Source organism: Telopea speciosissima, chromosome 5 (genome assembly GCF_018873765.1).
Source record: "Telopea speciosissima isolate NSW1024214 ecotype Mountain lineage chromosome 5, Tspe_v1, whole genome shotgun sequence".
NCBI classification, from domain to species: Eukaryota; Viridiplantae; Streptophyta; class Magnoliopsida; order Proteales; family Proteaceae; genus Telopea; species Telopea speciosissima.
Window position 1 is genome coordinate 9,515,143 of NC_057920.1, and position 11,145 is coordinate 9,526,287.

General features: G+C 38.9%; 1 protein-coding gene across 2 annotated transcripts; it reads left to right on the forward strand.

Annotated features, from left to right (window-relative positions):
- LOC122662594 (J domain-containing protein required for chloroplast accumulation response 1) lies at positions 1 to 10,828 on the forward strand. Of its 2 annotated transcripts, XM_043858263.1 has the most exons (10): positions 6 to 226; positions 390 to 897; positions 1,936 to 2,798; positions 2,888 to 3,285; positions 3,425 to 3,530; positions 4,125 to 4,204; positions 4,503 to 4,568; positions 4,658 to 4,735; positions 9,703 to 9,879; positions 10,411 to 10,828. In XM_043858263.1, exons 2-10 carry the CDS (start codon positions 410 to 412, stop codon positions 10,447 to 10,449), a joined length of 2,295 nt encoding a protein of 764 aa, XP_043714198.1. In that variant the 5' UTR covers positions 6 to 226; positions 390 to 409; the 3' UTR covers positions 10,450 to 10,828. The 2 variants fall into 2 exon arrangements, with proteins under 2 accessions (XP_043714199.1, XP_043714198.1); XM_043858264.1 differs by lacking the exons at positions 4,658 to 4,735; positions 9,703 to 9,879; positions 10,411 to 10,828 and having other exon boundaries at positions 1 to 226; positions 4,125 to 4,316; positions 4,503 to 4,564.
- The last annotated feature ends 317 nt before the right edge of the window (positions 10,829 to 11,145 follow it).

The following is an 11,145-nucleotide window of genomic DNA, read 5'->3' on the forward strand; positions in this document are numbered from 1 at the left end:
TGTCTGTAGTTCCCTTGTACAGTGTTCAACTGTAGAAGATAATCCAAATCAGAAGATACTCTATTTATTTTTTTCAAAAATTTTGTTTTAAAATTCATTCTTTGCTCATATTTCCATATGAACTTCAGATTGTGGCTGCTCATTACTGTTTTTGGGGAATGAACAATCATGAATGGTGCAGAGTCCGCAAAATGAGATGAGATTGGAATGAAATTACTGGTATAGGGTGAATTCCATTTCCCGCCATTATTAATTTTCAAAATTTCCTTTCGATTAGATGTGGTTGTTTGTTGATGGTTTAGTTAATGAATTTTTACAGTGTTCAGATTATTTGATGCAATTTGATTGCAACAATTAATTTTTCTCAGATTACTTCTTCTAGTCAGAGGTGACTATTTTGTTTGTTAATATGGAGAGATTCTCTTATAGAGATCATATTCTGGTGGGATTGGGGCACGGTAGTCCACGGAGATCAGTCGGAAACCCCAGTTCTTTACCAAATACCCCATCCAGAAACTCCGATGTGGTAGATTTCAGTGACGTATTTGGTGGCCCTCCCAGGCGTTCTTCAATCCATGAACTGCGGCACAGTGTTGGTGATACGTATGGAGAAGAAAGAAAAGAAGGAGAAGAAGAAGCAGTTGCCTCCTGCAGTTCATGGTCTACTCTGAGCGAGAAGCCAGTTTTTGGTGAGGAAGGTCTGGTCCGGAGGAGATACCCGAGCGATGATTTCTTCAATGATATTTTTCGAGGTGACGAGTCTTCAAGCTCCACTCCTAAAAAGCCTGATCGGGATTCTTTCTCTTCAACGCCAGCTTCCAGGATACTACGCCCTGTCCGCTCAGTACCCTCCAAACCCGAAACTTTTGGCCCTTCATCACTCCCTACACAGCTCAGGTTTTTGATATTCCTCTTATTCTCTTCTCTCAAATTTAAACAAAAATAGTTAATTCTTGCACATCTAGAAGCTGTATATTGATGAATATCATATGTAATAATGTCAGGCCAATTTTATCCTTATCCTTATCATAATCCTTTTATTTTTATTGTCTGGGGGGTGTTTTTGTGTATCTGAAATGGATAATTCCATATCTTCTCATCTCTTCCAGCTTTATTCATGTATCTATTTCTTTTTCTAATGAAGAGCTGCCTACCTGTCTTGAATAACCTCCCCCTTCTTTCTTCATATCACATTGTTCTATGCATAACTATTTTCTGATCAAATACTTTCAACAAACCACCAATAGACAAGGCCCTCAAACTTTTGGGACTTTCAAGTCCCCCAATCAGTTTTTTTACAGATTCCCAAATCTACCAGTACTTTGGGGCTACAAGGTTCCTCCTCCACCTTAAATTTCCATTTTCATGCCATCATTTTGTTCCACATTAGCTCCTCAAGTGAACTAATTTTTGCATATTTTACCTCTATTTTTTCTGCTTTTCATAATTTTAATTTCCATGTTATCATATCGTGTTGGTACATCAAGTGAACTAGTCTTGCTTATTTTACTCAGCTTTATTTTTGCTTTCTATTATTCATATTTTACCCTTTCCATAGAAAATCTCTCTCTCTTGGTGATTGAGTTGGTAAACACAGCCATCATGGCATCAACAGCCATGACATGTTTTATTATCTAGAGTTAGTTTGAGACTTTGAGTAGTAGGGAGGGTTTTCACTTGGGACTCCAAGGTGGATTGATATAATGACATGGAGTAGGAATCTAATATGGAGGACCTTTTGGTTCTAAAAATTGAGGGGTTGGGAATCTCTAGATTGGGGGACTTGAAAGTCCCAGATGTTGAATACTCTGCCCATTACACAACTACAGTTATGAACACGGACAGAAATCTATCAATCTGTCTGCCTACCTACATATGTTTGTCACGATTTTTTTTTTCTTTTTTCTTTAACTTCAACTGCTTGTACAATTTCAGCCTTCCTACAAAGTTGGCCAAAGAGATGGACTTTTTGGGGTACAATACTTCTCCTAGTGGTAATTCATATAGAAACAAGGATGATGCTTCAAATGCTGGTTTTCCATCTTCCCCAGGAGCTTTTATCTCTAGAGCTTCAAACCAAGTGATCCAGGGACAAGATGACTTGAAAAATGATGCTCAGCTCTCTTATCGTCAAAGTCCTTTATCACGGGAGTTTTCTCTTAACAATGAAGAGTCATCAAAAGCCCCCAGGCTTGGTAACGAGGACAGAAGAGGACACTTGAAAAAAGAAACAAGCAACCCAGAAATGCATGAGGAACAATTTCACTTCTCTATATTCAAATGGGCAAGCAAAGGAATGCCACTAGTGATGCCTTTTAAGGGAGGGAAAGTTTCAAGCTCAAAAGAGAGGGGTAATGACTCGAGTGGTTCAAGCTCAAGAGAAAAGATCAAAAGTGAGATAGTAGTAAGTGAAGTACCTGTTGAATTTCCATCTCTAAATGATAGAATCTCGTCAGTGAACAGCTCATTTCACACGGAATGCGGAAAGCAAGGCAGTATTTCAGTTATCAATTCAGTGATTGAAGATACAATAGATTCATTTAGATTTACTGAGAAAGCAGCATATTCCAAACCTGATAGAGAACCGTTTCAAAGTATTACCACAGAAGTCCCTAATAGCTTCACCATCCAGAAGGAAGGAAAAGAAACTAATCATTTTTCAGGTCTGTCTGGTTCTCCACTTGACAAAGGCTTACATGGAAGCATAAAAAAAGAGGCACATGTCTTCATGCAAGAAAAAGGCAAAGCTGAATCAAAATCTTTGCATTCACTGTTGCACAACAATTATGACGGACAACGTAATCCCTCTAACAACTAGGTCAATTTAGTGTATCAATAGGGATATTGTGAACCGTATTTAGCATTGCATCCCTTTTATTCTATGCAGGGAAGGACAGGATGGCTAGACAGGCTGAAAAGAAAGACGACAAGGAAGGCACAGTTGAAACTATTGATGTATCATCTGGAAATATTGGTAGTGATAAAACAAACATGTTGGATCTTGCAGCTAACAGTGGCTTGCAAGGTACACGAGAAAACTCAAGAGACAAACTTTTAGGAATCCAAGTCAAGGGAAAAGTCAAAGAATTTGTCAAACTTTTCAATCAAGAAGCTCCTTCAAAACACATAACTAATGTTGGCACACAAGGTCATAGCTCTGGAGGGAAAGAGAAGGTTGCAAGTGAAGCAGATGATGGAGCACACATTTGTACAAGCAAGGCAGATGGGAAAGAGAATATGACCGATGTGATCAAGGACGAAACATCAACAAATGACCAGGCCATTGTATGCAACTTAGAATTATTTTGGTTGACCGACGAAAACTAGTTTATATTTGTGCAGTAAGATTTTGCTGAATTAATGTAACTCTATTGCTTCTTGATGGATTTGATGGTTTTGGATACTTCTGATCTTCTTTCCCCAGGTAGATCGAACTGTGAAACAAACAGAGAGATCACATTTTGTCGACACCACCTATAAATCTTATGATATTTTCTCTGGAAGGACTGGTAACTCAGCATCATGCTCTGGTTAGTTCTTTTTATTTTCCGTTAGGTTAGAAGTATACCTTAGTCAAACTGTCTGGTGGAATGAAAGGGTTACTGAATTTTGAATGAAGTCCAATATCTTTTGGAGTTTTCATATAAATCAATATTGTATTCTCAAATTTAGTACCTTTTATATAGTAGATATTAAATAAAACTAACCTAGTAAGATGATGTATATATGTAATTAACCCAGTAGGTGATTTTTATATTTTACCTGCATTGTGTGAGGGCTCTATGGGAGAAACAGAACCATACTAGTCCTCGGGTTTAGCTGTTAGAGTATGGAGAGCTATACTTTTAGATTCACTTCAATGGTCAAATTAGGATCTGAGCTTTTATTTCCTTAAAAGTTGTTTGAACAAGTTGACCTTTGGGGCAAGAAGCAAATGGACAAAGTACTAATATTATATGACAGTGGAAATGAAATGTAGGAAAACAGAGTGACTATACATGAACATGATAATATCTTCACTTGATATTTACTTTCAGTTTTCTTTCTGTACTTTATTAGGATTCTCCATGTATGAAGCTATCTATCTGATTCATCTTTTTCACTCCACCCTTTTTTTTGGTTAGAAACTATTCCTGCAAGTTTTGAGGCACCACTTTGGAATGTAGAGGAATCTCATCTTGAAGATATTGAAGGGAGCTACCTGGTATATCTTATATTCAAGATTGATCATATGATTTTTATTGATGGCTGGTTCACTATCATCTTTTATCAATGTTCCAGCTGTCTGTTACCATGTCATTAGAGGAAAACAAAAGGTTATGGACCTTCCTTTTGAACTTAAAAATTTGTGTATGATTATATGTGAAGTTCTTACCAGTAACTAGTCAGGAATTTCCAAATTTTCTCGTTTCCTGAATGCATAGCTGTGTATTACACACTAAGAGAAACCTTAACCTGTATACATCCTCTGAAAAGGCTTCTGCTCTTGGGTTTATGAACAGGTAGAAGAATCATCTCCTGACCAAAACATACAACAAGAAGCTGTTGAGCATCATGAAGAACTCCAAGTAATGCTGGCAACTTAAATATTTTCCTCAATAGCAGTAGTACTGCTTTCCTGTATGACTTATATATCATATTGCTTGATTTGCTGTAGATTTCAGATGCCAAAATACGACAGTGGTCAAATGGAAAGGAAACAAACATCCGAGCACTGCTATCTACTCTACAATATGTATTTTTCTATACCAATTTTTTTTTACCTCTATTGTCAAATTTCAGTTTTGTCTCTACTAACAGTCCTCCATCCCAAATCTTCTCATACCAACACTATTGGTTCCCAGCTGTAATAATGCTTGTTAAGGAATTCCCAGCATTGAGCTGGCAACAAAGAGAAAGGAAAGAAAACAAAACCTAACAAATCTTTCTTTTCTTCTATCATGGGGCCATCCAGAAAATGCCAAGACTCATAGTATTTTCTTTTACAGAATCAAGTCTCAAGTCTCAACTAAACAAGTGAATTTTTCTAATTTCAGAAATTTGCATGCTATAATGACATTAGAGTATAACTGATGACAAGAGATCTCTTTGTTAGGATGATGTATTTTAGTTGGCTTTCACCTCTTCTGGATAGGGGAGCCAGCAGGCCAGGTCCAGGCACACTACCCTTGATTCTGGACAAACTTCAATAAATACCCAACTTCCACCAGATAAGGTGCCTATTGTTAGATAGAAATTTTAATTTTTAATAATTAGAAAAATTGCGTCTATAGTGACATTAGAGTATAACTGATGACAAGAGATCTCTTTGTTATGATGGTGTATTTTAGTTGGCTTTCACCTCTTCTGGATAGGGGAGCCAGCAGGACAGGTCCAGGTCCAGGCACACTGATGCCAGATCTGAAGACCTACATCCGTAGGAAGAAGAAGAAGAACAAGTGAAGATCACTTGTGTTGCTGAGTTATTCTTTTTCATACTTAAGTTTTTATTTCATGCCTTTGTTTATGTTTAAATTCAATTGAACCATGGTCCATGTTGGTCCAATGTCGGTTCATTTTAAGTTGTTTTTTCCTAGGCAATTGCTGAGCTCTGTTAGAGGAGGAATTCCTATTCCAACTCTGATTCTAGCTTAGACTTTTAGTCTTGTCTAGGTGGAAGTCAGTAGGGCTTGTCCTACTTGATCTCCAACCCTAATATTACATTATTACCTATTTAAGCAATAGAGGGCGCATTCTACATCCCACGATTTTTAGAAAGAAACAACTGAGCTGCTGCTTCTGCAACTTGTCTTCTTCATTGAAGAATTGTCTTGTGTTTGATCAAGGCTGGAGGAATCGATGTTTGATCCGATTGACACCTTGCAGTGTGAAGCCCGGGTGGATCTTTGGTTACTATTCTACATTCCCTCTAGTCGCGGGTCTAATCTCAATCATCGAATCGAGTCAAATGTCAGCGGGAATCACGGTCAGTCATGTGCATTGGATCAGCATCGTGTGAAGCGACGAGTTGTCACATGTCAGAGTGTCAGAGCACATTTCGTCTTCTGGTTGGTCCATATGATACGGACGACTCCAAGCAGTCGGATTTGCAGAGGAAGAGCGGGAAAATTGACTGGTCATTGGATCATATCTGTCCTGTCAGGCGCCAGCCAGATACCTGTCGTCCAATCATATGACATCTTCTTGGGTGTGCATGGTGCTCCACCTAACATGGAATAAGACGGACTATCGTGCATCGCGGACCACAGTAATAAGATGTACGACCTCTATGAAGTTGACCCAAAATCTTTGGGCGCGTTTATCATGATCTCTGTGGGTGAGCGGAACACCTGAGTACCACCTCTGAAAAAGTGCCTTGACACGTTTCGATTTCCAATTGGACCGATCATGTTCGGCGAGATCTCCACCGTTAGATTTGCATCTGAAATTTTGGTGTGATCTAGACTCTTGGATCAGAATCGTTGCTATGGTGTATGATAGATACATCGTATTCTGTCCGCTCGACCACCCTGAACCTTGCGATTGGAATTGAGGCGACGTAGATTCATTTTAAGCACTCATTTGGAATCAGCCGAACTTTTGTTAAATAACAGTGAGCCCCCCACGCCTTTTAGCTTTATCTATATAACCCTGCCGGTTTTTGTAATTTGCAAACCAAGCCCCTGAAATACTGTTCCACTCACACAGAGCTTTTATTTACGCATTCTGTGGGGCATTCAACCGAACAGGTTGTGGGTTCTATCACACTTGGAATATTTTCTGACTTGCTTGCCTAGCCTGTGCCAGGGGCCTCTGAGGGCATGTTGCTGCGCACGCGGGTGTGGCCTTGGCAGCTTGCATGGTGCACCCTAGGCTGCTCGGCCATGTGGCCCTACTTGCTGAGGTTTTGGTGTCTTGACTTCTCAATAATTTTTTAAGGACTATATGGGAATTTCGGTAAATTTCCTTTATAGGGTTTCGCTATAAATCTGTAGCGAGAGTTCTTTCTCTGTATTGAAAATCTGAGAGAGGTGTGAGGAACGAGCGACTGTAACCCTATTCTCCATTGATAGTGAAACAGATCTCATCTCACTGTGGACGTAGGCAACCTTGCCGAACCACGTAAATCTTTGTGCGCATTGTTTTATTGTGTTTGCGATTTCCATTCTTTTCTGGATCGTGTTAGGTGTTACACTACCTCTGCTATGCTGGCCAGCCTAGCTGGTTTGTTGACCTAGGTGAGACTGTCACCTCAGAATCTTACTGCCATGTGGCATGTGGCATGTGGCATGTGGGGCCCACTACCCCTGTGGGGTCTCGTACTCTCTCTCCTCTATCTTCACTTCTTTCTGGCAATATGTTGAGCACATGGTGAGGGCTTCATGCCTTAGCCAATTTTGGTCTTTTGACCCTATTGACTTGCTCTGCTACCCTTGCACCTTGACACTTGGCTTGCCAAGTCAGCACACTGTGCCATCTCAACACCTTAAAGCATGCATTACCATGCCATGTCACATGCCAAATCATAATGCCATCATCACTATGCATGCCCATCATTGTTCCATCACATGCATATGCTTTCACATACTTACCATTTGCCACTTGACCTGCCACTCAGCTTTCTACCACATGACACTTTGTGGGTCCCACATCCACATAAATATACACCATTCCATTCACATCATCTCACATGGTCTATACACATCCAAAACATACCTGGCCATACCGGAACATGCTGAACATGCTTGTAAATGACAAAATTGCTCCTGGATGACTCCCAATCACTGTGGAACCTCTGTGTACACTGCCAAACCCCTGTAATGTTGCCACTGCCACACTGTTCAGTCATTGCCTGTACTGTACTGACCATTGTAACTGTCCTGAACTGCCACTTTACTCTGTAACTCTCAACTGATGCTGCCTACTGTCACTACTGATTGTACCCATACAACTGCCAACTTTAACTGACACTCTGCTGACTGTACTACATGCTTGTACTACACCAAGATGCACTATGTTGACAACCAACACATATGCACTGTGTTGACAACAATGACAACCAACACAGACATTGCCTTCTGCACTGTGTGTTCAACAGATAATGGAAAATGAAATCATCCTATTCGTAATGCCCTCTTAGATTCTATGTTAATTCATTGTGCCATAAAATGGGATTGGGTCAAGGGTCAGCTATTCATTGTCTGGGTCAATCAGGTGAACTTGTGACGTCATAAATAGTCAAGTTTTCCACAAAGATCACTGGAATGCAGTGTGTGGTAGCTTAGTAAGTTGAATTTTCAAGCTCTGGGTTAACAGAATCCTTTGATTTAAAACATTCTCCCCCCTTAAAATCTGAGTAAGCATGATCTAGCTTGTAACCTTACAATGTATAGATGCCAGGTGATTAATCAAAATTCAAATAGACGGGCTGCATGGTTTTCACGCAGACCACTCTTTCCTGGTGGTTGAGCCGATAATAGAGCACCTTTGTGCATAAACGTGCTTTGAGGCGGAACACGCTGATAGGTTTTGCATGCCTTACTCAAATAGGGGCTTTAGCTGTAGTAGGACCCCTGATTCTTGGTTTAGAATTGGGGCTTTCTTTGCATGCTGGGGCTTCTGCACCTTCTGATCAACATGAACAGAAAATATGGATCCCCTCCACCTCTTTTGTCATCACTAATGGAATATCCTTAACTATTTGAGGGCAATGACAACACTTCCTGGACAGCCTGAAGTATCGTAAACATTAGCAAAGTTAAAGATGTATGTAAGGTTGTGATCATTCAAGTTCGCTTTTTGGTTCTCAGGACTTTTTTTGTATAACAGGCCCAATTCCTTGCACATTTTCCATCCAGACATTATTGAATACAACGGGAACCTTATAGTTTCCTTTCACATTTTGCATTCTCACTAGTTTCTTAGTCTATGTTCTTTTTCTAAAATTTATTTTTTCTAGTTATTAGATATATTGAAATCTATGTTTTGTCAGACAGATTTCTCGCATGTCTGCACATGTTATGTCGGACACTTGTGTGGACAACTAGACGCTCATTTGGGCAGTACTATGCGTCTTTGACTTGTAGCTAGCTCAACATGGTCCTACTTGGATGTTTGCTAGAAATATTGATTGCTTGCTTTGACTTGCTTAACTGATGTACACTACAATAGTACAATATGCCTCAATACATGTGTGTTTTGCCCTTAATTTTACTTATTGACTGACTGACCTTTTCACGTACATAATACAATGTTATCTAACGTAACAAGAGGCAAGAGAATATAAATTACTCTTCCATTATCTAAGCATCAAGAAGTTCCAATGTAACCTGGATTATCTACTTTTGAGATTTCAAATACATGTTAAATTTTAACGGATCAATTAAATTTACGCAGGTTTGTGTCTGTTTCTGGATTCTAGGGGTTGCTCTGACACTCCTTGTCCGTGTCTTCACCATACACCTGTGTCACTGTCTACACATCATATATTGAAATTGCTTTTTGTGATTTGGTTTACATTCTCCATTGTTGAACATTTACTGTTTCTATAATTCTATGTAACAGCTCTAACTCAAAACATGCTTATGAAAGTTTCACTTCAGTGTCTCATGTTTTTCGATTAGCCACTGTACGATACATTGGGGGAATATATTAAACCTGTCTAGGTATTATATAATGCATGCTTTAAGAAATTTCTTCCTTTTTCTCTTGTTTCATATACAGGTTCTTTGGCCTGAAAGTGGATGGAAGCCTGTTCCCCTTGTCAATATAATTGAAGGAAGTTCTGTGAAGAGAGCCTATCAAAAAGCATTACTATGCCTGCACCCAGATAAGCTACAACAGAAAGGTGCTGCATCCCAACAAAAATACATTGCAGAAAAGGTCTTTGACATTTTGCAGGTAAATGAAACAGTTTAAGGTTGATTGGCTCAACTCAGTCACAGTGAAAAATGTCTATTGTCATTCAGTAAGCCAGTGTCAGATATTGTAGCCGGTGGATGAAAGCATCTTCCTCACTTGTCTACCTTCTGTGTCTGTTCCTCCCCACCTTTAGGCATCTTCTAGGTCCAATGGGAAGATCACATGCGTGCATGCTTGCACACACACCATATGCATAAATGGTGTTAGAAAATCGTGCGGATTTATTCAATTCACTGACCTTATTTGTTCAGATTCAAGGAAAATATTTGGATCCTTCATTGCTAAATTGGTGGAATCCTATTTCATAAATTACAATTAATTGTGTTCCATGTACCAGAGGTTTTAATGATTTGATGTTTGGCTTTTTAGTTCCAACTGATCAGGGCAGACTCCCATCCAAATAAGCTAGTCATAGATGATGATTACCGCCCATCTTACTTACCCTTGATTTGTTCTGTGTACTTCACTTTTTTGAATGACTAGTATATTGAGTTCATTTTCTTCCTGCAGGACGCATGGACTAATTTCAATTCGCTGAGTTCATATTGATTGCACTATAAGGTGTGAACATCTGCCTCTACTCAACAATGAGAAAATCAAGTTATTAGCGTTTAATCACAGGGCATTTAGACTGTACATATGTATTTTGTGATTTATTCTTGGAATTTTTTCCTTTTGTGTGGGTATACAATTCTTGAAGAAACCTTGAGAAGTAAATAGTGATTTAAAATCAAACAAGGAGCCCAGGAATACTCAAACTAGTGATATGTGATAATTAAGTTACCTGGACCATTAACTCAGCAGCAAAGTTTGATAAGTAAGATTTGAGATCACATTTTACTTTCCAGCGATTGAATCTGAAAGATTGCTGGAACAACTTTATGCATTAAGTGTATTTATAAAAAAAAAGGTTTGTGTATTGAGTTCTTAATTTTCTGTAATGGACAAGGGGTGTGTGTGTGTGTATAATTTTGTACATGCAGTAGAATTATTTATTAGAATTCTGGCCAAGTGTTGGTTGATTACAAGATGGGCAATGCCTGGAAGAGGGCAGAAAACAGTACATGGTGCAGTGCTCATATAAAAACTCTAAAGTGGTAGATTGACTGATTTTAAATGAATATTTCCAATTCAAAATCAGATGCAAATGAGAGAGGGATTAATAGATACCATGACCTTGCATCTTAATTAAGGCAAAAAAAATAAATTAAATAAGCATCTTTACTTATTTTATTATTGATGTCA

Excerpts from the sequence above, each read along its gene's own strand:
- LOC122662594 (XM_043858263.1), top strand. The coding sequence starts at position 410 with ATGGAGAGATTCTCTTATAGAGATCATATTCTGGTGGGATTGGGGCAC. Across the intron at positions 3,531-4,124 it reads TAACTCAGCATCATGCTCTG|AAACTATTCCTGCAAGTTTT; the intron begins GTTAGTTCTTTT and ends TTTTTTGGTTAG. Across the intron at positions 4,736-9,702 it reads TGCTATCTACTCTACAATAT|GTTCTTTGGCCTGAAAGTGG; the intron begins GTATTTTTCTAT and ends TTTCATATACAG.